This window comes from Cydia fagiglandana, chromosome 15 (assembly GCF_963556715.1).
Source record: "Cydia fagiglandana chromosome 15, ilCydFagi1.1, whole genome shotgun sequence".
NCBI classification, from domain to species: Eukaryota; Metazoa; Arthropoda; class Insecta; order Lepidoptera; family Tortricidae; genus Cydia; species Cydia fagiglandana.
In genome coordinates, this window is record NC_085946.1 from 15,889,804 (window position 1) to 15,917,768 (window position 27,965).

A 27,965-nucleotide genomic window follows, 5' to 3' on the forward strand; every position below is an offset into this window, starting at 1 on the left:
CGTAGCGACGAGTTAGCGAGCGGCAGACGACACGACGTGTCGGACACGTCTCCTGACCGCAGATCAACCAACTGCATACGACGCTGCCGTTCTACTGTCGGGTTCGAAACAGCGACATGGCGTCACGACGTACGCGGACGACGTCTTCTGATGCGGCTGAGTTCTTAGAGCCATTTAGTAACTGGATATGGCATCGCTGTCATTTTCTTTACGAAACAGTCTGCCATATTTTGCGGGGGAGGGGACGTCAATTGTATTGCTATCTCTACAGGATTTGTACGTAACGTACAAATAGCCATGTCAGTCCATACAAAAGTTTGCATATTTGTGCGAGGTTTACGGCAGAGGGGTAAGCTCTTAATGGCCACTCCAGTTATTAAACGCTCTACAATACAAGGCCGGGTTGTAACTAGTAGTGTCCGACCGAAACATGTTTTTTTGCCGAAACCGAAACCGAATGTTCGGCTTTGGCTCTAGTTTCGGCCGAAACCGAAACTTTTGTAGACTTGTTAAAATCGTTGAAAAAATGTCATAAAACCACTTTTTTACACATATTATGGGGCTGTCAACACCCAATATCCTTGAAATGGATGTTACTTAAGCAGTTTTTTTAAGAAAATTACTAGAGCTAGACCAAGATAAATCTGCAACGATTTTGATAACACACGCAGTGCAAGTGTTATTTTAAACGTCAAAACATCTATGAAACTATGACGTATAAATAAAATTTGCACTAGTTGCACTGCGTATGCTATCAAAATCATTGCAGAATTTTCTTGGTCTAACTCTATTCTTTCACCAGTCAAGTTAACATGTAGATACAGGGTCATCCAAAAAACCAACTAAAAACGCGAGCGCGAAATGTTTTGTTGACAATATCGCAAGGCCGGGTACCAATCTTCACCTGGGCCTAAAAGTCCGAAGTACCCCAGTGAGGCGAAATTTCATGCGAAGTCAAAGCCGTGCTTCAGGCTTCAGGATAAGTAGTTAGCACAGAATCCAACCAATGTCCATTGTATTAAAAACCGGGCAAGTGCGAGTCGGACTCGCGCACGAAGGGTTCCGTACCATAATGCAAAAAAAAACAAAAAAAAAACGGTCACCCATCCAAGTACTGACCACTCCCGACGTTGCTTAACTTTGGTCAAAAATCACGTTTGTTGTATGGGAGCCCCATTTAAATCTTTATTTTATTCTGTTTTTAGTATTTGTGGTTATAGCGGCAACAGAAATACATCATCTGTGAAAATTTCAACTGTCTAGCTATCACGGTTCGTGAGATACAGCCTGGTGACAGACGGACGGACGGACGGACGGACGGACGGACGGACGGACGGACAGCGAAGTCTTAGTAATAGGGTCCCGTTTTACCCTTTGGCTACGGAACCCTAAAAAGCGAGACCGCAGGCCGAGCATGGCGCAGCGAGGCCAAAGACTAAGCTGACGTAGAGGACATGTGGAACACAAACCAATAGTAAATTGAGGTAAAATCACTCATTCGTTCCGATACAATTAGACAGTGTGCGCGTTATAGGTATTGACAGCCTCTTAAGACTGCGTCGACGGTCCAGTGGCGCCCTCATTAGTGGAATTGTGTTTTATAATAAACCAATTAATTTCTGTACCTATACATGAATCAGTATAATATGTAGGTATTAATATTGTTGTCCTACTTATTCCCCAACTTTTGGTCTTATTCCGAAGTACCATTTCGTAACGTATTCCCCAACTTTTGGTCTTATTCCGAAGTACCATTTCGTAAGTTTCGGCCCGGCCGAAAGGTTCGGCCGTTTTTTGGCCTAAACCGAAACTACAGCCGAAACGTGATTTTTTGGCCGAAACTGGCCGAAACCGAAACCGAACCTTCGGTCGGACACTAGTAACTAGTACCCGTTACTGTACTGTACTAAACACAATAAAGTGCCGACACTTCATTGAGGTGCGGAATCATTTTTAGGGTTCCGTACCCAAAGGGTAAAACGGGACCCTATTACTAAGACTTCGCTGTCCGTCCGTCCGTCTGTCACCAGGCTGTATCTCACGAACCGTGATAGCTAGACAGTTGAAATTTTCACAGATGATGTATTTCTGTTGCCGCTATAAAAACAAATACTAAAAACAGAATAAAATAAAGATTTAAATGGGGCTCCCATACAACAAACGTGATTTTTGACCAAAGTTAAGCAACGTCGGGCGTGGTCAGTACTTGGATGGGTGACCGTTTTCTTTTTGCATTTTTTTCCGTTTTTTTTTTTGCTTTATGGTACGGAACCCTTCGTGCGCGAGGCCGACTCGCATTTGCCCGGCTTTTTTAGAGATGTCCTCTCTTGTTTCTCTATGAGTTTGGCTTTAGGTTCACCTCGACTCGGGAAGCTACTGGAATAACATCCAGAGTCGGAAGCTTTTACATGATTGGATCGCGAAAAGGGGTTTTCACCCCGTTTACGAGGGAGGAATAATGTGGTGTTTAAATATGTATCTTTGTTATGTAATGTTATTGTTATTAGGCATGGTGTAATGAAATAGTGGAGATTAGGGATATGTACTTGCATTATGGTGATTTCATTACCGGGAAAGGAAAGACGATAGAACTTGATTTCTGCCGATTTATTTTACAATTGAACACTTCATTATCCAGGTGAACCTAAAATGTAAGCTCTAAACAAGACGCGTCGTTTATAACACGCTGTATATATTTTAAAGTAGATGCCAAAAAAACTTAATTAATAGGAATAAAGTTAACAAACAAAGAGTGTGTTTGTTGTTAGGTTATTTACACACAGACATGCACACACGCATGTTCATACAAATTACACATGCGTAGCTGATCACTTGCTGCGGGCTGTACACGTACAGATATCAGATATATTATGTACACACTTTTGCACTTTAGTACCTTAAAATAGTTATTTACGATACAAGTGCGAAAAAGTGGAAATTCGAAACGAGTGGCGATAAATTAAAACACGACCGAAGGAAGTGTTTTAAATCGACACGAGTTGCGAATTACCTATTCGCACGTGTATCGTACAACGTTTTACAGTACATATGGCCCTTTAAACTTTTGACATCGCACGAAAAGTGCTATTTTACGCACTAGTGCGGAAAAATAGGACCATATGTACTGTAAAAAAAGTTTCGACGGTGACTGTACAGTCACCTGCAATAATATGTTACTCTTCGAAGGCCGCAAAAATATGTGACACGCTTTTATGGCTCTATAAATAAGATCGTGTCAGATATTTTTAACATTCGTTGTGTAACATATTATTTCAGCTGACTGTACAATTATTATATGTGCATAATTTTACCTGAGGTTTTAAACGCAATGTATAACAGGCAGAGTATATCTAAAAACCGGGCAAGTGCGAGTCGGACTCGCGCACGAAGGGTTCCGTACCATAATGCAAAAAAAAACGGTCACCCATTCAAGTACTGACCACTCCCGACGTTGCATAACTTTGGTCAAAAATCACGTTTGTTGTATGGGAGCCCCATTTAAATCTTTATTTTATTCTGTTTTTACTATTTGCTGTTATAGCGGCAACAGAAATACATCATCTGTGAAAATTTCAACGGTCTAGCTATCACGGTTTGAGAGATACAGCCTGGTGACAGACGGACGGACGGACGGACGGACGGACGGACTAGGGTCCCGTTTTACCCTTTGGGTACGGAACCCTAAAAGTAGGGCTGCCTACTTGTTTTACCAAGCCAAGCCTTGAGAAAATAGGTTAGTAAGTATACAACAAAACAAATTTGTAAGTTTTTTGCTCAATCAGCTGCATGATATCGTGTAACATTACAAACGTTGATGCATTTATAATTTAACTGCATTTATGCAGAAATAGTTGCACAAGATGCGGCCCATTTAGAAATCACAATAGGTAGCCTAGATAGAGCACTAATTGACTAAAGCACTAACTTGTTCAACTAGTTATGGTGTTTAGGTCTTATTGTACAGCCGAATAAAGCTACAGTTAATAGTGAACTATTTAAACAAGGAAATGACAAAAGGGCCGGTACAAATATGGAAGTCAATATTTATTTGATTGTTATTGTACTTTTACCTACTTTTTGTTTGACGCGCTGGGTGGTGTTTATTGTAATAATGGTGTCAAGGATTTTATTGTGCATGTGAATGTTTGCTTAATCGATGCATTTATTAAAAACGATTCAAAGGTTGAATTATTTTCTCAGCGTCAGTAAATAATATTAATATATTATTACTTTTATGCGAGATCATATCCATCGGACCAGCTATAATAATTTGACAATTAATTTTTTGATCAATTGTAAGAACTGTACCAAATGGGACCTTATAAGTATAATCTGCTTTTATGTATAATTTCGAGTTCCTGATCTCTTGAACATTTTTTTTTCTGTACCTACTTTACTTACCTATTACCTATGTTACGACACATTTTCTACTATTTTAAGTAGGAATAGTAGTGTTGTTTATGAGAACTTTCAATGTATTGCGTGGAAAGCGAATTATTCCAAGAATATTTTTAGCACATACAAGATAGAAAAGTTATTCATTTGCCTAGCATATTTATGATAATGTATACCTTCGCATTGTTAAAGAAAACTACACTAATATGTCAATAACCGTTTTATTGCCCTGAGATTTTTTAATAATAAAACACATAATGAAGCTTGTAAAAAACACATGATTGTTTGAGACTAGGCCATTTTATCCTTGTATGTAACCATCAAATTAACACTTTCAAAGTATAATTTGACAACAAGAATTAGGTTCAATGATGTGGGTGTTCGCAAAAGACCAGTTAAAATAAAGACTAGCATTCTTCGTACACTTGCGCGATCTTCAAGCCTATAACTTTCGGGAGATTGCGCTGGATCGAGACAACTGCCGTTTACTCGTGTCGGAGGCCAAAGCTCATTTTGGGTCGCTGCGCCATTAAGTAGTATTCTTCGTACAAGGTGCGTATCTCATAATTGATGAAGGTGGCATCATACAAATTGCATCTCAGTTGCATATACAGTTTCTCAGATATATAAAAAAAAAACTAAAAGACTATATTGTTTTCGAAACATTGCCTAGAGTAGACACTTCCCGGATGAGCTCTAAAGGCCAGTGCACACCGGCTGCGTACGCGTGACGCGCACGTGCGACGTTGTAGTATACATATTCTTATGAGAGACGGCACACCGCCTGCGTGACGTGTGCGCGTGCGGCTGAAATATTTTAGCGCACGCGCACGTGCACGTCACGCACACCCAAGCCGGTGTGCACCGGCCTTAAAGAGAATATCTGAAGATATAGTAGAGTAAATACTAAGTAAAGCTTGCTGGTGGAGTAAACTGACATTAACTTGACTATGCCTGGATAGAAGCACTATACATATCTATGTACCATGAGCATGACTTTAAGCGGAGCTTAACTGTCTACAATTTACCAGTCTCTGGTGTCTACTAACAAAAGCTGATGTGGGTTGAACAATATGCCACAGTATTGCATAACGACCATAAAAATCCTGCCAATGGACAGATGTTTGACCCCAATTATACTTAGCTTTGATTAATTTGATGATTGAAGGTCGGCAAATTAATTTTTATGTTTACCAAATATGGATATTATTGTTATTTCTCATGTTAGTAATGGCATATAATGGTCAAGGTAATCTTTATTGATTAATTAATGATTATTTGCCTCACTGAGGAAACAGGAAAGGTGAGTGTTTATAATTATGAGCTCATTCTGCGGTATAGTATAATAAACAGCTTTAGAAAAGATTAATCTTATTTGTAGAGACAACATGGCCATAAATTATTGTATTGAGTATTTATGTAAGCAGTCAAGTCACTTTAATATTAAAATATCTGGGTGACCGAGCTTTGCTCGGTAAACATACAAAAACTCAAAAATGCGCGTTTTCCCTGAGATAAGACCTAGCTAGATCGATGTCTCGCCCCCGAAAACCCCCATATAGCAAATTTCATCGAAATTGTTAGAGCCATTTCCGAGAGATTAGATAGATATCATTTTCTATTCTCGAGTATATGGCAATACTTTTTAACATTTAACAAATTTGATATTATTCCTCTATTTCAAATTCTCTTTGGCAAGACCAACCAGGGGATCACAGACGTCAGTAAAAAAATACTATTTTAAAGTCTGAGAGCAAAACAAACCAAAAAAAAAACAAAAAAATTTACAAATAAAAGGCCAACAATAATATAATAAATTCACATGTCACTTCACATTCAATTTGCCAATTGGCAAGATAAGGTCAAATGTTTTGACATATTTACATCATTGATAAGTTCCTTATCACCGGTGTTATCTGAGGAATGCGGGGACTTCCTGAGCCTTGATAGATAATTGTTTTTGCCTTCCAATCAGGGTTCAAATGTCAGACTATGGCAAACGAGTGAACAGAAATCCATAGGACGGGAAATCATTGAAAGGAAACGGCGTTGGATCGGACAAGTACTCCATAGGCCGGACAGCCATCTGGCCATGAAGGGTCTCCGTTAGCCTTTGGCCGGCAGTAGATGGTCGGGGAGGCCTTGTACTACATGGAGGCGATCAGTTGAGAAAGAGGCTGGCTCAACTGGATTCGGCTGGAAGTAGCCGCTCAAGATTGTGACAAATGGAGGATTCTTCTGCGAGCCCTATGTCCCTAATGAGGGATAACAGGAATCATCAATCTTGGTTGTTCTGTAGGTATTTGGATGTCTTTTCAAGGATAATTTATAGCAAAAAAATTATCTTTTACCTACAGAATAACATTTATATGTTGTTTTCCTTTTCCAATAAGAATTAATGGTATATGCACACAATGTATTATATATAGCACCTCTGTTTATTGGCATAGGCTACTGTCTTTTATTAATGAGATGAAAGTTGTAAACAAACATTGGGTCCTAAAACATACAATATGAGTACATAGTCTCTTTCATTGCAAATGAACCAAGAAGAAGAAAAACATACACTAATGTTTTTAATCATAATCACTATCCAGATAGGCTTTAGGGTCAACTAGCCAGTTATTTAAACCAGCTAAATAGTTTCAAACTCTTAAATAATAAATCCACTTACCGTTAGAGCTTTTGAGATCCCGATGTATAAGTGATATAGGTGCATCCACATGCAGATACGCCATCCCGCGGGCCACCTGAATGGCCCAGTCCACGAGGATGCCCGGCCGGATCTTCCTGCCGGACAACACTCGGTTCAGCGAGCCCCCGCGCGCGTACTCCATCACTAAACACAAGTTGGGCTCCTCCAAACACACACCCTTCAACGACACTATATTCTCGTGCTGCAACATCCAGAACAGCTTCGCCTCTTGCAGCACACTTTCTTTAATAACCTCAATGTCCTCGTTGGCGTCCTGCCGCGCCGCTTTGACCGCCACAACCTCATCGTTCCAATAGCCTCGATATACCTTCCCGAAACCCCCCACCCCTATCACTTCTTCCAGTTTCAGCTCCGAGAACGACACTTGCGGCGGATCCACATCGCCTATAACCGATGTCACTGCCAAAGGATCCTCCTCGGTCACATACTGAGCTGGGAAGATGCCTATTCGGTCTCCGATCTTTCCCGTCCACCACCCGTCGTCGCCCGAGATGTTGGGGTCTTTGGACAGGACCTCGACGATCTCGCCGCGGCGGAGGGTCAGCTCGTCCCCGCCCTGCGCCTGGTACTCGAAGACGGCGGTGAACAGAGACAGCGACGGACGTGCTTCCTCGGCCGCCATAGCCGCGCGGCCCGCCGGCGGCATCAGCCCGGCGCGCCCATCGCCCGCGCCCGCGCTCACGCGCCCCGACACGGCTGCGGCTCGCGCCCACCCCGGCACATAACGCACGACGCCACAAAACAACGACGCGTTTGGTTATGATCACGGTATTATTCCGCCATCTTTGTTTCCCACATTGATCATGGCGGTCCAAACGACGATGGTATTGAGGTTTACACTTGTTTTTAACACACGCGGCGAATATATTCGGAGTCACTGAACACTTAAACTTCGCTGCTACGGTGTTAATTATTTTCCATTCATCTATCACGTTATCAGATAGACGAAATGACAACCTTACCACAGCGAAGTCAGTGACAAACTGACGTTTTATCTTCAGTGTTGCTATAACAAGATTTACATTTTCCACACTAGGCGAAAAAAATGCACATTTTATGTAATTGAAAAATCAATGTTTTTAAATCGACAGTCAATTATTTTAGAACGACTATAACATTTAATATCCTAAATTGCGAGTGTTAATAAACTATTTTTTAAATTTATAGGGAGTTAGGTTATTGTGACAAAGCAGTGTTGCTTGTTCAAGTTTACAAACACCTTAAAATCAAACTTTGCCAAAGTAATTTTAGAATCTGGCCAAACATAAAATATCTTAACCAAATTTTTTGAGATTGTCGTTCCATCAGTGTGTAAGGCGATCAAAAAAAAAGTTATTTAATTTTTATTTCTCTATGTATTTCATAAATCTTACAGCTATCTTTCAAAATCAATTAATTCCTTAATACAGTACATACTACAGTTTCCTTCAAAATCAATTAAATCCATAACAGACTGATGTGCCGAATCCTTTACATTAAATTGGCAAAGCTTCTACGTTTAGGTTTTGACCTCTTGTACGCCTCTGAAATGTTCAGGACAACATTGACTAGAGGGCCTACCGCTAACCACGTTCGACGTGTTGCCTCCCTGTCACACTTACGTACGAATTTACAGGTGCAACAGAGAGGCAACACGTCGAACGTGTTTCGCGGTAGGCCCTCAGTGTAGGCTTCTGTGTACGGGATATACTTTAAAAAAAAAACACTTAAAAGAGAATGTATAACATCTCATTTATCACATGTATTACATAATATATCCAACATAAAACAAACATCAGTATAAAGCCAATATATTGTGTCCTACGATTAGTTTTATATAAAAATGACGAATTTAAGGTGCAGTAGGTTCAGCCACCAGTGTTTTTGAGAAATCGTAGCGTCTTTTTTAGATCACAATATGCTAGTCATTCTCTCGATAGAAAAAATAACGTAAATATAGGTCTAAAACGCACCTGAAAACTTGTAACAAATTTTTCACAAAAGCTAATACCAACAAAATGCTTCTAAAATGCCAAAAAGCGCAATGTTATTTTTGATGGAACTTATCGATTACTTTGTCTATAAATTAAATTACATAAATATTTAAATAAACATGATATTCGTGATCCTGGGCACGCACCTCAGCCATCTCGCTCATGCTTACGCTCAGTGAGAGTGAGAGAAGAACGGGGCCTTAAAACAAAAAGTTAATGTTTATTATGAATGTAAAATTTACCCACATTTTGTTTTTTTTTTATAGCCTGGCAACATTTTAGTACAGTGCAAAGTGAAATTCATAGATGGCGCTAAAAGCTTAGGTAATAATACAAAAACAACAAACTTCATGGTCATTGTAACTCCATCTAGGCTACGTATTTGGAACTTATTTCTTCAAATAAGTGAATGAACAATGTATGTGTGTGTATGTGGATATATTATGTTTTTCATACATATACGAAATGTAGTATTTTTTAAAATTCTATGCTGTGATAAAAAAGTTAAAACACAACTCAAAAATTTCAAATTATTTCATACATTATCTTTGTTTAATGTATTGCGTTATTTCGACCCCTTCAGCATGAGGTCCCATGGTGTAATGGTTAGCACTCTGGACTTTGAATCCAGCGATCCGAGTTCAAATCTCGGTGGGACCTTGGTAACAACTTTTTTTTGATTTGTTTTATTATTTTTTGTAGCTACGATAATCGCAATTTCAGCATTAAAAAATATTGTTTCACTTCATCTTAGAAATGTTACCGGGAGCACATGGAATAGTGAATGGCGGCGTATCTGTGGGAGTTAAGGGATGCTGGGAAGGGAGCATTATTGATCGTGCGAAAATGGGATGGACGTATCCATTCGTGCCGAGCGCCCAGTCCGCGGACGTGGGACCGTCGTCTCAACCTCAAAAACACGCTTTTAGGCCTTTAACGTTAGTTTAATAAACCGAAATAGCACAAAACGGTCCCCGCTGGAGCGTTCGCAACTCAAAAACCAAAATGTTAACACCGCGCGCGTTTGAAAAACCCAAAAAACCGAAACACCAACTAGAAAACCAGCATGACCAGTGATCTCAAGTATCTTCGACCAAAAATCTCGTCAATACGCTTAAATATCAATAATTAGACACCGATGGCTTGCATAGAGTGATAGGATATCATGTGTTTTGAGTGCCGTGTGCTGTAGGGAGCGGACGATAATGTGACATGGCTGAAGTATTCTCGCCTGGATAAGTGAGATATGTGTTCTAGCAAAATGTGTGGGATAAGTTCATTTTCTAAACGTAAATTCTGTTTAAAATGGTGCTGGAGGAAGCGTTGGCCTAGGCTGGCGCCGCGTGAAAGTTCTTTATAAAACTAGTTTAGTATTAAGTTAAAAAAATAACCTCAAGATGAATTCGTTTAATGCTCCGACTACCCAAATAAACGCAATAGACAAAATGACAACAGTCAAATCGAAATCGGTGGACCTGGAGGGATATGTTATTATTGTGGCTCAGACCAAAGATAACAAAGTCAAGTTGTATGGTAAGTTGTTTTAGCCGGTCGAATAACAGTAGTTTCCCTATACGTTAAGACGATAGACGTAGTCCCCATTTATCCTCCCTGGATATTGCAATCATGGAAAATATTCTTACAGATGTTTGCTAAGCATTATAATAATTACGAGCGAAAAACATATAACACCATACAAATTTTAAAAACCTTCTATCTTTTATGTAATTAATAAAAAGAAAAAAGAGGCTTAGCTTACTTATATAGCTAGGTTAATATACAACAAACCGTGTTAAAATATTTTTCATATCATAATATTAATATCCAGAGAGGAGAGGAAAAAGAGGACTACGTTTGTATGGATACCGGTCGTCTCCTTTCTAAACAGTTTTGTTTCGTAGTAGAGTATTGTTTTATATAGAATTGTAAGATAAAATTAATTATTAATATCCCCAAAATTTCATGTCTAAATCATTTACTACCTACGTAATAATGGCAATAGAACATGATAACATGAATGTTAAATTATCTAGATCACATCTAGTTAGATATTATGTATATCCATACTGACAAAGTTGTTTGATCGACCTTAAGTACCTTTATTTTAAAGACAAAACCTCTAATTTTGAAATAAAAAAAATTGTTTGTTATTGCTGTCAGTCGAAATATCATTTGTCGTTGTCATTTCTTGACTGTCCCTTTCTATTTTAACGAAGAATTATTAGAATAAGAATAATTTTATTGAAAAAACCTTATTGCTAATGTTACATTATTCGGGAACTTTTACATTTTACGTACATTGTTACGTGCACCTGAATTAGGAATATAATCCTGTATCTCAGGCAAGAGATAAAATACTAGCTGATTTAAAGAATAACAAACCAAATTAAAAATAAAGTAAGGCGAGGTAGGTAAAGGAGATATGAAGGAGATGATATCCACCTTAAAGTATTCCAAGATATTATAGTTTTCTTACTGTTGCTACAGTAGAAAGTGCTTCTTGTTTAGTATTTTACATATATGTATTTTCCATTTTCATTTCCCCACCTTCGAAGTTGCCTCAAATTTATAGTCATTTATTTAACATACAAGATATATGCAGTGGTACCTACTAAACGAAATTAGTAACTAGCTTAAATCTAGAATGGACCCTTGAGGCATGGTATCAAGTATGCTGGCCGCATTTCCTCGCTGTTGCCTCGCCTCCTTGTCATTAATTTAGACATATTCATATAAGAACTTAAATTATATGTTATATGTGACGTCCCACGGGTAAAGGTACCGTATGGCGGTTGGCGCTTACGCTATTATTAACGTCGCTCCAATATTATTGCGGCGCTATGCGACGTAAGCGCCAGCCGCCATGAGGTATCTTTTACCGTGGAACGTCACATATATCGTACTATTCGTACTCATACCATATTTGTGTGTCAGGCTCCCCGTCCGCCGGCAACATGGACAATCTCGAGCTCGCCGACGAGATCATGGACGTGAACGAGACGCGGCTGGACGAGATGAACCACACGGAGGTCATCGGGCACATCCATGAGGTAAGTACCCGAAACAGGGTAAATTTGCCCGAAATAGGGTAATTTTACCCGAATCAGGGTAAGTTTACCCGAATAAGGGTAATTTTAGCCGCATTCATCAACATTGTTGAAATCATGGACGTGAACGAGACGCGGCTGGACGAGATGAACCACACGGAGGTCATCGGACACATCCATGAGGTAAGTACCCGAAACAGGGTAGATTTACCCGAAACAGGGTAAATTACCCCATTTAGCTGGATAATAGGCAATCGCCGACGAAATCATGGACGTGAACGAGACGCGGCTGGACGAGATGAACCACACGGAGGTCATTGGACACATCCATAAGGTGAGTACCCGAAGCAGGGTAAATTTGCCCGAAACAGGGTAATTTACCCCATTGGGCTGGATCATAGACAATCGCCGACGAAATCATGGATGTGAACGAGACGCGGCTGGACGAGATGAACCACACGGAGGTCATCGGACACATCCATGAGATGAATACCCGAAACAGGGTAAATTTGCCCGAAATAGGGTAATTTACGCCATTTGGCTGCAACTTACGGTTCATTTTGAGTATGTATGAAGGCTAAAATGATGATGATGATGTAATAAAAAGTCCTTTTCCGAGTAGGTACTGTGAAACAAGAATTTAATGGGCTAACAAGTTTTATAACATGTTTTGATATTATTGAATATTAAATATGTTGTTGCAGTGCATCTCGTCCTGTCTCATCAAACTCCGAGTCAAGCGACGTAGCGAAACCAAACTATGTAAGTTTTTTTTAATATACTTATACTCTAGGTACTCTGAAAGTCATATAATAGAATAAAATGGTAGAACCTAGGATTTTGTATGGGTAGGCGCGGATCTGTCGATCGACACCGAATCTTCCTACGTCGGATCCTCGTACCTGTGGTCGTATATTCACATATTGTGCGTTTAATGGTTCCGTACCAAAAAGGTAAAAAGCCACTCAAGACCGCGGGCCGGGCCCGGGCCGAGGAGTCTGACATGTCGGTTGCTATGACGGCTGATCCGCGATCACGTGGTGCTTTTCATAGAAGACGAAGTGCCGGAAGCTCCGACCAGGGGGCCGATTTTTGAATTTCGATCGCTCGATTTCGTCACTCGAAAATCGGTGGAAAACGGAGAAATGCTAATTTTTGAAATACGAGCGATCGAAATTTGGAATCTAGTGGTATTCACCACTCGATTTCAATTCTATTAGTAGAATTTAAACGCCTAGTAGTGGAGATATTATCTAACGAAATACACGAAATCGAATGGTCGAAATTCAAAAATCGGCCCCCAGAGGGTCTACCGCGAACGACGTTCGACGTGTTGCCTTCCTGTCACGCTTACGCATGAATTTACAAGTACGACAGGGAGCCAACACGTCGAACGTGGTTCGCGGTAGGCCCTCAGACCCTAGCGTGACGTGAATCATCCTTTATGGTGCAACTAGGCCCGTCAGATATTGCCCAAGCAGAAATCAATTACATAGATACTGCACATACTAACTGTTCACATTCTTGGCAAGCGACAGGGTGTGGAAGGGTCACAATAAATGACATTATTGTGTCCAATGTTATGCTTATAGTGGCACTAGTTTCCAATTTTCCATGTTTTAAGGGGCCCACTGATTAACAGTCCGCCGGACGGTATCGGCCTGTCAGTTGTTCGGAACTGTAAAAATTTTGTTCTAACTGACAGTCCGATACCGTCCGGCGGACTGTTAGTCAGCGGGCCCCTTTATAGTTGCAAAGTTGTGCAAAGATAGTTTAGAACGAACCGTGTCACTTGAATAAGTATCTAACTTTAATTACTTTTATCACCGTAATAACTACACAGATAATATCAAACTATTATGGCCATTAAAACAATTAAAAACTTAATTTGAACCGAGTTTGTTTCAAATACGCCAATCCTGGACTCGCTCCAAATACTCCGCGCTGACATTTATTGCTCATTGCTTTTCAGTAGGCGCTCAGCCGCAATTATGGGGATTATTGAATTAAATCCCTAATAACGTTATTATATTATATGATATACAATACCGATAAACATTCATTCCCATTCCCCTGTCGTAAATTTAATGTTGTTTATTGTATGTAACTGTCTGCTGTTCTCTTTAATCGTGAGTTCGAGTTTTATCGCAGAACTTTTACCACAATTTTTGTTAATTCTTATTTATTTTATAAGCCATACATCTTAATGATTAAGTCGGCACTTTACCACATTTGTCTGAGCATAAATAATTGTTACTTGCATAATTACAACTACTTATAAAATATAAAGAAATATATTTCAATAGTGTTCAACAAGATCTTTTAGATATAATTGATTTGATTATGCTAAGTTAAAGCACAAATTTAATATTTTTTTTATTGCGTGAAATTATCTTTTTTCGTTTGTGGATGTACCAACACTACGCGAGAATTTGTGAGATAAATGCAAAGTTAAGGCATTATGCCCCAGTTTGTTCCTGGCGGTCTTGGATGATGCGAAGCAAAGCGAAGCAGGAGTAGGCTGTTTTCATTATCTGAAAGGAAAACTACTGTTATATTTACTTATCTACACACATAACGTAAACCTTCTATGATAGCGTTCAAAACCCAGAATAAAGATTCAACTGTTTTGTAAGAACCACGTAAGAACGAAGAGAGAGAGAGGAAATATCTTCAGGCTGGTAATTATGACAGGGTTCATGGCTCTTTCCATCATGAGTTTGATGCTGCTTTTGTAACGTTCAGAGCGCGGCAGCCATTCGGTTTTGTACGCTTCTGTTGTCAACCCTTCACTATGTGTCCTGTGCTATAATCAGTAATGTAATCATTCTTTAAGACCAGACCAGAGAGTGAGAGTACCTGTATATAAGTAGCCAATGAGAGAGGGAATATCTTAAGGCCGGTGATGATGACAGGGTTCTTGGCTCTCTCCATTAAGAGTTTGATGCTGCTCTTATAGCGCTCGGAGCGCGGCAGCTATTCGCTTATGTTGTCAACGCTTCACTATAACCACTATGTTCATCATGATTATTCGTTAGGACCAGACCAGCACAGAAAGAGAGAAAGATACCTGTATATAAGTAGCCAATGAGAGAGGAAATATCTTCAGGCCGGTGATGATGACAGGGTTCTTGGCTCTCTCCATCATGAGTTTGATGCTGCTTTTGTAACGTTCAGAGCGCGGCAGCCATTCGCTTTTGTACGCTGCCGTTGTCAATGCTTCACTCTGTACGCATGGACAAAAATATACAATAGAAAAGAAAATTTAATAGTATAGTTAATGTGTAAACTTTGTACCTACATATCTTGCAGTATCTTATTATAGTATATTGTAGAATATTTTTAAAATTTTGATTTTGAAACAAAGGGCACCCCTAGCGAAGACGAGAATCGTACATCGACAAATGCCAAACGAAAAGAAATAAAAACAGGCCAAGAGCATGTCGGGCTTTTGCATATTATATCGCCCGCACTGTTAACTTTCCATTGATAAACCTTATTACAAAAGGCACAAGGTCCACCGATGGTCAGTTAAGCATGTTTGTACAGACGAGGCTCAACATTTTCTTCTGACATATGTGCTACTTTTGTCCCCTGGCCGATGGGACATAATAGGAACAAGAAATAAGTACTCCACCACTTACCTCGTAGGTGAGCTGGGTCCCAAGCCAGGCCGGAACGAAGATCTGCAGGTTCATTGCCATAAAGTAGCCAACCATGAACATTTGTGTCTCCAATGATGAAGGCTTGAAATTAGGGTCAAATTTATAAAATAAATACAATTAATACATAAATATAGATGGTCAAGCAAATCTTGTCAGAAGAAAAAGGCTTGAAATTCAAGTTTTCTTTGAGACGATATCCCTTCGCGCCTACATTTTTCAAATTTGCCGCCTTTTCTACTGACAAGATATGCTTGACCAACTATATTAAAGCGCATTAAAGAGCTATGAAGTAGAATCAATTTAATATGGTCAAGATCAGTAAAGATGAATTCTGCGGCAGGGGGTCGAAAGACCACATGCAAAGTATGTGGTTAATTAAGAGTTAATTGCCGCTGCGAAGGTGTTAAAGTTGTATGATGAAATGGTACATATTTTGAGTAATTTTTGACTACAACAGTCGGACTAAGCTAACTGGCGAAGTGTGGTAGTCAACTTCAAAATTTATAAAGTGACATCTTAGGAAAAGGACGATGTTGGAGTGGACGAATTAGGAAGTGGACAAGTTTGGAAAGATACAAATTAGGAAGTGGCCAAAGTCGACCGGAGGGCACTTGTTTCTGGAATTTCTGTTAAAGTCGGTGCAGAGTTAGCTTAGACAGATGCTGAGTGTATATGCAATTATCCATTTACCAGAAGTAAACCGCACATGATGACACAAATGATGCCGGAGCCGATCCCGTACTGAACGAACATCGTTCGGCCGATCACGTCCTGAAATCTGTCGCAGTACCTGAAAAGTAAGGTTTCTTTTTGTTATGTACCTAATCAGAAAATGGTGGGAAAATGTCGAGTCGTGTGGAGAAAACGAGGGGAAGCCTTTGCCCAGCAGTGGGAAGTAGGCTAGAGAAAAAAAAACGGAAAATGAGAGTTGCGCTATCAAAATCTTTCCTAATAAAAATATGGCTATTTCGGCTAACTTTCAGCGAATCGAACTATAGTTATTTGTTTTACAAGTTGTTGTTTAACCGGTCGTGCTGATATTGATACCCGAGCAAGCAAAAAATTGAATCTTGAGCGTTGCGAGGGTTTCAAAGCATGAGGGTTAAAAAAAAATTTCCCCCGAGTGAAACACAAAAATTTTCTTCACCACACCAACCCGAAGAAAATGTTAACTGTAAGATATCAAACATAAGCAAACCAACCCAAATCCAAATGAATGTTATTAAATATTTATCAAACTGATAAAACTGATAAAAAACTTATTATAGATAAATAAACTTAAAAAAATGATAAGAAAGTTGCATTTTATTCACATATGAGGCAAATTAATCAAATTCAAATTTTGAGTTGTTTTCGTATGTTTGCTGGAACAATTTACTTTTAAATGGTGATTTTGAATAATAAATATTTAAATAACATTAAATCTGAATCGATTTGCTTTGATTTAGTTTTATATTATACAGTTAATAATTTCCTTGTGTTGGTGTGGTGAAAATGCTTTTATAAATTTTATTATGTAGGTAGGGCGAAGAGTGCAAACATATATGATATGCTCTTATGGCTCTACAAAAGAGGTGTCTCATATGTTTGCCCGCCCAAGATTTTATTTTAGGCCTTACAGGTCTTGTGTTAATGACAGTCCTTTTTATGTAAGGTAGGTATCTAGAAGAGCGCCATCTACAATAATTTTTTACATACATTCCCCACTATAAATATACATAATAAAATTATTTAGAATAACTAAATTAGTTTATTTCTTTTTGGGGTATTAATTGGAAAAAGTGTAGTTTAAACTTTAAAGTTTAAAGCAGGTATTCATATGAAATATTTGACCTAGCACATACACACTAAAGCAAATACATTTTTTCATTCAAATTATAATATAAATTGAGTCAGACCAAGCTAACTCGGCAGCGAATTTGATAGCACACACTGTGCAAGTGTTTCATAGAAGTTTAACGTTTAAAATAACTTAAAATTAGCTTCGTCTGATTCTAAATACTTACTCCGAAAGCAACTCGTAATGATTCAAAATTTTACGCAGTTTGTATTGTTGTTGAAGGTCTATTATTGATTGGCCGCCAACAGATTTATCCGTTTTCAAATTTTCCAAATCGTGACACAGAACCTTCACTTGACCTATGGCCAACACCATGAAACCGGCGATCAAAGTATCTATGTTAACATTATACATCATGTGACCATACATGAAGAACGATTGATAAAGAAATATTGAAGTAAAATAATAATCTCTCGTTTCATCAGAGAGAAAATAATATTTGCAAATAGGTAAGTCCAGCGTGTTCCCAAAAAACCAAAAACCAAAAACGGGGAAAAGCACTTGAGAGAAATAAGTAAAATTCGACAGCACGGTGTTTAATAATAAATATTTCTTGTAATAATCGTTGTGTTTTACAACAATTTCTCTGGCAATATCGTCGTTTCCTTTGAATTCTTCGCGGTCGATCATTTCGAAAATGGCGGCGATTTTATTTCTTTTAAAAAGTATCATAGACAATTTGCTGCCCACTGCGATTTCGGTGAACGTGAAAATGATTTCTCGTATGAGCGTCTCGATTCGTCGCGGAGTGTGGTAGAGGTTTAAAGTCAAAAGGGCGTTGTAGACGACGTAGCTGATCATAAGATAGGCGAAAGAAAAGAATTTATAATATTTTTCGGGTATTTTTCCAGGCCACAGACCGAAGACAGACCAGCAGAACCGGTTCTGCTTGAAACTGTCGGATTGTTTGAAGCCATCAGATTGTTTGCTATTATTTGGCTGCTTGAATCTGTCAGATTGCTTGAAGCTGGGTGTCGACTTAGCACTGTCAGATAACTTGGGCGCCATGATGAGGAATAAGAAAAAGGGTTAATACTTTGACATTTTCAGGAATTATATAGCTTACATAAAGGCGTTTACATACTGGAACTTTTGAGGGCTGCTTTAGAAATACTTAATGAGTATTATATTAAAAAAACTAAAAATAAAGATACATACATACATTTCAAAATATAAGTTACAGTTACTTTTATCTCATAACTTTAAAATGTATGTACTTTTAATAAAAAAAATAGCTACTTAATTTACTAACGAATAACTGACTTTACTTTACTTTTAAGACGAATTAATATTTATTAGACAGTACGAGTGGCACTTTATTCTCCTGTGGTAGTAGATTACTAACTGGCTTGTATTGAAATTGTAAAAAGACCTTCACTGCCGTATTCGAACTTCAAGATATTCACAAGAGACGACACGTACCAGATCCATTCTAGATACGTTATAGTTTAGATATCAACTAGTTCTCTTTTGCAGCGCAATTCGGGCAACCAATGTCACTTTCACGTTAGATAGAGTAAGATATCTATTAGATGTGAATTGGATCTCTAAGTCATATCCTGTGGAAATCGTTCAAGAGTATCTCCAGAATCGCGCAAATGTCAAATTTGACAGGTTAGATCTTAAACATATCGTTATCTTATCTTGGTGATCTCTAAAAGATATTTCTAAATCCGAATCGGGCCCACAGTCTGCAATGCGTCCGTATACCTAGTTATATTGTGTTTATAATTCAGAAGTGCATGATTTTTGAACTGCGAACGACATTATCGTTCGCAGACGTTTGGTTGCTGGTCTGCTGGTTAAAAATTAAATTTGATGTGTTTTTTTGCATGTACCTAATATGTAAATTTCATGTTGACGTGTAAAAGTGCCCTTGTGGCATATTTGCTGAATAAATGTTGATGTTTGATGGTTGATGTTTGATGTTTTATAATGTAGGTAACTAGCCACCCGCCCCGGCTTCGCACGGGTTACACAAAACCTTTGTAAACCTTCCTCAAAAATCGCTCTTTTGATAGGTGAAAACCGCATGATTTAGTTTTTGAGTTTATCGCGAACATAGGTACAAACAGACAGTCGCTTTGGGGGACTTTGTTTTATAAGGTGTATTGATGTTTACCTAGGGTATTTTATTTATAAATGTTGCTAGATATGTATTGTTATGTCTTTGAGTCTGAATTTGAAGAAATCAGCTCTTTTTTACGAGACCATGCGGTTTAAAAACTTCAGAGTCTTTTAAGTCTCGATTCGAGTCCTTTGTTAAGTATTTTTTAAGAGCAACTCAAAAGGACTCTAGCCTCCGTGAACAATTTTGTCGGTTTTTCCTAAATAACAGTAAATAAATTAGGCGTTATTGTATGATTTATGTTATGTACCTAATCCACAAATTATACATAAAGATAATTCATTTCAAAATTGTTTATTTAAAAAATCGTGAGTCCTACCCAACATAAAAGTGAATCCATAAACTTGGCCTTTAAAAATTCAATTTTGTATAAAAATAGGTATGTTTCTTTATTTTGTGACAGTTATGAGTCATAAGTGTGATCAGAGCTTATACGTGTGACACTATAATTTAATCGAAGGTGTTATTTTTTTAAGCGACGAAACGGAAAAATAAAAGACAGTTATTTAAGTCATTACTTGTAATAATATACTGTAGTACATACTTCGCAATTTGATTCTTTGTGTTATTATGCCATTTTAAAAAACATTTAAGCGGTTTTCTTTGTCCTTCAACGACGTTTGTCACATTTACTTTTTTTATCCGACTGACACAAAAGACAGAAAATCTAGAGTTATTTTTTCACGCTTAAATTTTGAGGTGTTTAATAACTAGCCACATTTAGGTACTTACTTACTTACTAAAATTTAATTCTATTCACCTATAGACACAGAATCCATTTAAGTATAAGGTGGCATAGTAGAAAATGCTATTAGGCATTAAGTCCGCCATTTGTATGTTTTGTGCAATAAAGTTTAAATAAATTTTACACGAACTGATTTTCAAACATTGCACCCTATGTATTCGTCTTCCGTTTCCAATTTCCAAAGTTCCCCAAAGTTTCCCAAAGTTTCCAGGATAGAATTCCAATCCCCCAACTTTTAAGAACGAATTCAAACATGCCCTAATTTCGAAGCCTGTCTAGAAAGAGTAGCACAAACCTATTCAGTTTCCTTACTTGCAAATTGTAGCTGCCGCTCTTTGCAAATAATGGGATTATGAAGTAAGTCCGAATGCCTTTGACATTACCAACTTAATTCTTCACTTATCAAAATCCTATCTAACTTTAAAGCCAACAATATAAGAGCTAAATTAGAATGTGAAGGAGTTTAACGACTGCAGCGGTGCCGCGTCAGTATTTGTACGTTACTTCACGTCCGTCTTTGCGACTTCAAAACAGCGTATGTATCTTGATGCGACAGAGTTCTAAAGTCGTTGAGTAACGGCGTTATTGGAACCCTGTCGCTGTAAATTGAGGTTGTAGTGCAGCCCGTTCGCGTGTTTGAGCGCGCTGGGTACGTATTCGCTCGGACATGACAGCCTTTGAGGTTATATTAAAACAGTGTTGCCATAATTGGAAATCTCCCGCGGATTGGGGACATTTTGAGAGACATTTTCATTTTTGACAGCATAGATTGGAAAATGGATATTGGGTAGTTAACGACGCGTTGAAAGAAAATCAAGTTCCGTTTTCATTTTGCCGTTGAGATTTTCACCTTGTTGTAAAACTTGTAAATACCTACTAATTAATGCTTAGTTAAACTATCAAGTAAATGAGACATTTTTGGATACCATAAAGATTAACTTTTAATTGAGTTAAAAAAAGGAATTTGTGAATCTCGTCTATTTTAGTGGGTTTTTCCGTAGCAGCAAATATGCACGATTCAATAAATTGACGGTTAGGGTGCTCAAAATTACGTAACCATTAAAGCATCGTACCATCGTACAGTTCACTAATCATTTTATAATCACCATTGCCAAGATAGGCCTACCGCGATCACCAAAGTCCGCAAATTGCGGGCATCTTCCTCTTTTACTCCAATTAAGGCGTACTTAGACTGACAGAGAAACATGCCCGCAATTTTGCGAACTTTGGTGTTCGTGATAGGCCCTCGGTTAAGCGTGTTGCTGTTCGTACCATCAACAGTGGATTGACAAAATATAGACCTTATTATAAGGGACTAAGGGCTATAATTGGTCAGTATTGTTATGAGGGGCGTTAAATATAGCCTATTGGGTCAGTGATGTCGATTTATTTTAGACTTAGGTAATCGTGTCAGTTGGGGTGAGGGCGTGGATTTATTTTGAGGTAATGGAGCGATATTTTAGTATACCTAAAGTAAATTTAAAAGCTTTTTTAAATATGGAGTTTGGTGGAAAAGCGGAAAACATAAAAAACTAGGCAAACTTTAATACAAACAACCATGCAATTTTGCTAGCTAGCGGATGCCTTTAACCCTTAACCGGCGCGCGGAGCGTAGCAACGCTATGGTAGAGTCACACATATCATATCCAAACATTATCCCCCTTATTCGTAAACGCGCTACAAACCTCCATTAGCTAATTATCATTTTTCCTTATCTGTCATTTTGACTTATGTATTTGTAAGAAAGGGATAAAACAGAATTTAGCTAAATCAGGCCCGTAAAGTTTTATGAATAAGGGGGTATTATAAAGTTTTAATTAGCCATTTGTAGTACACAATTGTTAAAAATATGTTACCAATTCCAATAAGAATCTTATTAGAAACTTAAGTTCATTTAAAACATACGCTTCAATGACAACATTGACGTCATCAAACAAAAAATGGAGCATTAACAACAATCATGGCAACCCGCAAAACCGAGAGAGAGGGAAACAGGTTTCAGAACAGTCGCCGCCGTACCTCCGCGCAGTGTTTTTAAATCCCGTCCAACATATTTAGGCAACAAAAGCCGTGTTTTGCTGCCCAATATCAGTGTTTAAAGTATCGATTTTGTTTCCAAGTTGACTAGTAGTGTGTTTAGTGTGTAAGTGTAGTTCTGTGAGCGTGGATTGAGTGGTCATTTTCTGTGAAAGGTGAGTGAACTGTGGCGTCCAAGGATGCCCTTCCGAGTGTTGTGAAAATGCCGGTTTTTTAATGCTTTCTTTTTTTTTAAGCGCATTAGCATTGACGTGGTTTATTGAGGTAAATGGACTATCAAATTGTCAATTAAATTGCACAACGATTTAGGTCGTTAATGTCGTATCATCAAATATTGTTAAGCAAAACGTGAGAAACTGCTTATAAGCACTTACTAAAAGTATGAAATGAGTTTGAATCTTTAAAACAAAACTTATTATGTAATTTACAGTATTTTCATACAAGTAAAGGATCTATTTATTGTGTACGATGTGTAAAGTGTATAAAAAAAATTGTGTTACGAATTTGACAGCTAAACGAGATGGCGCTTTACGGCTCTGTAAGATATAAGGTTTTGATTGTTAACAGTTGATGTTTGACAGTTCAGTGACGACAAAACATATGGCGCAGTACAGCGCCATCTGTTTCGGCTGTCAAACTAGGCTAAGGGTCACGTTGTTAGACTTTACCTCTCTATAACAACCAATAACTCTTTGGTTGAAGCTTGAAGCATTAATATGTATGTATGACAACATTGACAACAGTCATTTTAGTACTATTTTAATGGTAAAATTGTACCGAAGTGATAGAGCTGCTCAATGCTTCACTAAGTATATTATTATTCAGAGCCCACTGTGTCCCACTGCTGGGCAAAGGCCTCCCCCCTCTTTTTCCACTCGTCTCTATATACACTACATACATACATTATGTATAATATAAAACAGGAGTCAAAAAACAGATAATAAATGTAGAGTCACCGAGTTTGGCACCGACATTATAGACGCTAGCGTGAACGTAACTTACTTTCTATGCATCTCGCTCGGACATATTAGTGCGAGCAGGATGTATAGAAAGTAAATTACGTAGACGTTAGCTTATATGTCAGTATTGACACTATCAGTGACTCATGGTGCGGGTACAGTTTGTATTATTCCTATGGAAAAGAATCACTTCTAAATGTATTATTTATTAAGTCTATCGGCCCGATTCGAACTTCAAGAAACGTCAGTTAATAGATATAGCAACGATATGGATTAGATGTGTCAGTGTCAAATGTGACGTTTCTTCAAACAAAAACGTTCTACTAGCTACCGAACATTTTCCTCGCGTGTGAAAGTCAACAATGACATTGACAAATTCACACTGTGCAAAATTGCAGGGAGTAAACGAGGAAAAAAAAAACAAAAACGTCAAACCCGCCCTAACACATCTAATCCATTTCCATATCGTTTCTAGATCTATAAATTGATGTATCTTAAAGTTCCAATCGGGCATCTCGTTAGGTATAACTGGCGATAAAAACTGAATCCGTCAGACCGGTTAGCCTTGGGCCCGAGCATCAGCAAAACCATAACATCATTATAACCGCATAATAACTTAAGGTGGCCACTGACGAGCCTTCCAACAGTCTAAATAGCGTGGCTGCAATCCATAATCCGTCCGTGAATGTCAAAAACGTACAATGTTTAATATTAGGATGCCGTCCATTTGGATGAATTCATTGTAACGGCATCCATTTGGAAGGATCGTCAGTGGCCTGCTTTAGATCTACGGCGCTGTTATAAACCTGTACCCGTACCATGAGTCTGACAGTGTCAAAACTTACATACGTAAACCGGCGAGGAATGTTATGAAGGTGAAGGAAGCGAAAGAGGTATGTCAGGATCGTAGTAAGTGGAAATCCGTGGTCTCTGCCAACCCCTACGGGAAATAGGCGTGATTATGGGCCCGATTCGGATTTGAAATAGACATCTATTAGATATCTTAAGGTGGTTCGATTTTCATACAAAATTCAATCAAAGCTCATTAAGTAACTACACACTATTAGTACATAAATATTTCCGCATTTATCTTCCTTCGAATATTCGTTTGCGCGAAATTAACAGGAAAACAATGTTTCATACAGAAATCATGCAAAAATCATAGTTAAATTTTCATCAATTTTACGTATGTGTGTGTCACAAATGTCGTGTACAGATACATTTGCGACGTTGCCATACCATTTCCGACGTTGCCGGGCTGACCACGGCGCGAATTTGGAGTGCCGTCATGTTTAGTGCAATTTTGTTGACACTGACGTTTGACAGGTACTTAATTGACCTAAGCGAGAATAAGTACCCGAAGTTCGTCAGCTTAGCTAAGAACTATCATGGCGTGTTATGCAAACAGTCGCTTTTTTGCTTACAAACGGAAGATTCCCGGTTCGATCCCCAGTCAATTGTATGCTGGAACATAACTTTTTGTATTTTTGTTACATCTAAATTTCGTATTGTTTTTTTATTTTTATTTAATTTTTCTTATTATCATAAATCGATTGATTAAGTATGGTATGGGCTACACGTATTCGTTTATTTTTGACAAAGAAAATTAGAAATTATACTCTACCTAATCTCTCTTATTTTTACAATCAGGACATCCTGACTGCAATAAAAAAGAGATATATAAAATTTCCTGTGGATAAAATAATGGATTTTGTCTATGAATGAAAAACACAATTATTACTATAGTTTGTTTTTTTTAGCATTAGAAATAAGGTAAACAATCTTGACGTGTCTTTTAATTGAAAAACACATTTTAAAAATAAGTTACGGCAAATATGTAACAATTATAAATCAAATACGATCATTTATATTCTTCTGCTTTCATAAGTAATAGTTTTTTGATTTTTAAAAAGCGGCTTCCCTTTATCTTGCATAATATCGATTGTCCGAAATACACTTCGCATAGCAGGTTTCGCAGAAACATTTTTAACCGAATGATACTTTTGCATAATTGTATAATTAGCATAACTGTCATGTCGCATAACATTCATTTGGCAGAATTTTGAATAGCAGAATACTACTATCGTCGATTTTACATACGCAGAATTGTATGTAGCATAAATTACATTCCACCGAATTTCTTATGGCATATTGCTCATATTGTAGACTTGAATTTCGCAGAATGTTATGCAGCAGAATAAAAGTTCTGCCGAAATTGTTACCGCATAATACTCATGTCGCTGACTGAACCTACACAAAAGGAATTGCTGCCAGAACTACAGGTTAAGTTAGGTTAGAACTGCGACCCCTACATAAAAGGAATTGCTGCCAGAACTATAGGTCAGGTTAGGTTACAATTGCGACCCCTACACAAAAGAAATTGTTGCCAGAACTGTAGGTTAGGTTAGGTTAGAACTGCGACCCCTACTCAAAAGAGGGTGCGTAACGGTCCATATAACAACTTTTGATATATTTTTAGTCGATATAACGATTGAGGGACATAATGCACTTTTGCTATAACAATACATGGTATATTCTTAAAGAGTCTAACTATCGTCAAGTATAATGAACTTGTAATATAACAACTTCTAATCTAACATTAACAGCGTATATAATTAAGTTCGATATAACGCTCAGTTGGCATAATGTAGTACTGGTATAATTTGTAATATTTACTACTATTATAACAACCTACGTATTCGAACTTAAGGCAGGTCTCAGTTAGGTACGACGACGAGCGAAGCGAGGAGGAGTGTTAGGTAGAACTGCGACCCTACAGCGCGCGAGCCGAGCGAGCGAAGCGAGCGTGCCGCGGCAGCGGCCGGCGAAGCGCCAGAACCGACTTTTTTTATTATAAACTCAACTTATTATTATACATTATACCATAAATACTTATAACAAATATTCATTAAATCCAGTAAACGTTATATCGAATAGCTTTTATATCGATTAAACATTATATCCCATGAAAATAGTTATTTTGTTGTTATATCAAAAGTTCATTATACCGCTTAAGTGATTATACACCATGAAATTATATCAAAAGTTGTTATATATTTTGAAAATGTATCAAAAATTGTTATACGGATCATTACACACCCCTCAAAAGAAACTGCTTCCAGAACTGTAGGTTAGGTTAGGTTAGAACTGCGACCCCTACTCAAAAGAAACTGCTTCCAGAACTGTAGGTTAGGTTAGGTTAGAACTGCGACCCCTACTCAAAAGAAACTGCTTCCAGAAGTGTAGGTTAGGTTAGGTTAGGTTAGGTTAAAATATTATTCTCATCAACAGTATGCCAATGAATTATTCTGCCTAAGGAAATTGTGCGAAAAGACAGTATGCCAAGTACATATTATGCGACGCAATTTTCGGCAAAACAATTATTCGATTATAGTATTATTCTTCAAATTGAGATTATGCCATTGCATTATTCTGCTTTACAAAATTGTGCGAAACAACAGTATGCCATGAAACTTATGCAAAAAGTAATTCTGCGAAATGATGATTCTGCCAAGGGTTGCTATGCGAAAGTAAAATATAACAATAAATTTTATGCAACATATTAGTAATCCTTAAAAAGCGTTTAAATCTGTGTGCCTAGCCAAGATGCCAGTCGTTCGCTCCGTAGCGAACGTTAGGGTAATACCTGTCTCTATCACTCTGCCATATTAATGCGACAGACACGGCTGCGCTTCGGTCGCTACGGAGCGTAAACCATTGGCACCTTGGCTAGGCACCCTGGTCATCTGGAAAGCGAAACACATACGGAACGCGTTTCTATTACTCAATACAGTGGCCAGTTGCAAATTCGGGCAAACTTAACTATACCTAAATCTGGGTGCCTAGCCAAGATGCCAGTCGTTCGCTCCGTAGCGAACGTTAGGGTAATACCTCTCTCTATCACTCTGTCATATTAATGCGACAGACACGGTTGCGCTTCGTTCGCTACGGAGCGTACACCATTGGCATCTTGGCTAGGCACCCTGGTCATCTGGAAAGCGAAACACATACGGAACGCTTTTCTATTACTCAATACAGTGGCCAGCTGCAGATTCGGCGGTAATCTTAACTATACCTAAATCTGGGTGCCTAGCCATGATGCCAGTCGTTCGCTCCGTAGCGAACGTTAGGGTAATACCTCTCTCTATCACTCTGCCATATTAATGCGACAGACACGGCTGCGCTTCAGTCGCTACGGAGCGTAAACCATTGGCACCTTGGCTAGGCACCCTGGTCATCTGGAAAGCGAAACACATACGGAACGCGTTTCTATTACTCAATAAAGTGGCCAGCTGCAGATTCGGTTTTAAAGTTAACTATACCTAAACCTGGGTGCCTAGCCACGATGCAGGCTAGTAGAGTTCTCTTTCACCTTCAGCAGAACCGGGAGATCCAAACCTACCTACTTTTCATCTAATAATCTCAAGAATCAGTGCATGATTCAAACTTTACCGGTTGCC

At 38.3% G+C, this 27,965-nt stretch overlaps 3 protein-coding genes and 1 non-coding gene across 4 annotated transcripts in view; 2 read left to right on the forward strand and 2 right to left on the reverse strand.

Annotated features, from left to right (window-relative positions):
* Positions 1-8,106, reverse strand: part of LOC134671511 (mitogen-activated protein kinase kinase kinase 11-like) — a 164,975-nt gene extending 156,869 nt beyond the window's left edge. The window contains exon 1 of the mRNA XM_063529377.1: positions 7,070-8,106. Coding sequence (XP_063385447.1) covers positions 7,070-7,757 — 688 coding nt within the window. The 5' untranslated portion in view covers positions 7,758-8,106. The remainder of the gene's footprint in view (positions 1-7,069) is intronic.
* A 1,566-nt stretch (positions 8,107-9,672) lies between these two features.
* Positions 9,673-9,744, forward strand: Trnaq-uug (transfer RNA glutamine (anticodon UUG)). Its single transcript has one exon. It is a non-coding gene; the product is annotated as a tRNA-Gln (tRNA).
* A 3,064-nt stretch (positions 9,745-12,808) lies between these two features.
* The window catches only part of LOC134671513 (protein PALS1-like), a 254,037-nt gene continuing 238,880 nt past the window's right edge, over positions 12,809-27,965 (forward strand). The window contains exon 1 of the mRNA XM_063529378.1: positions 12,809-12,893. Within this exon, the coding sequence (XP_063385448.1) occupies positions 12,824-12,893 (70 nt within the window). The 5' untranslated portion in view covers positions 12,809-12,823. The remainder of the gene's footprint in view (positions 12,894-27,965) is intronic.
* LOC134671124 (odorant receptor 85a-like) lies at positions 13,873-18,644 on the reverse strand. Its single transcript, XM_063528897.1, has 5 exons — positions 17,803-18,644; positions 16,487-16,586; positions 15,776-15,877; positions 15,202-15,357; positions 13,873-14,665 (listed from the first exon to the last, which is right to left on the reverse strand). Exons 1-5 carry the CDS (start codon positions 18,642-18,644, stop codon positions 14,591-14,593), a joined length of 1,275 nt encoding a protein of 424 aa, XP_063384967.1. The 3' UTR covers positions 13,873-14,590.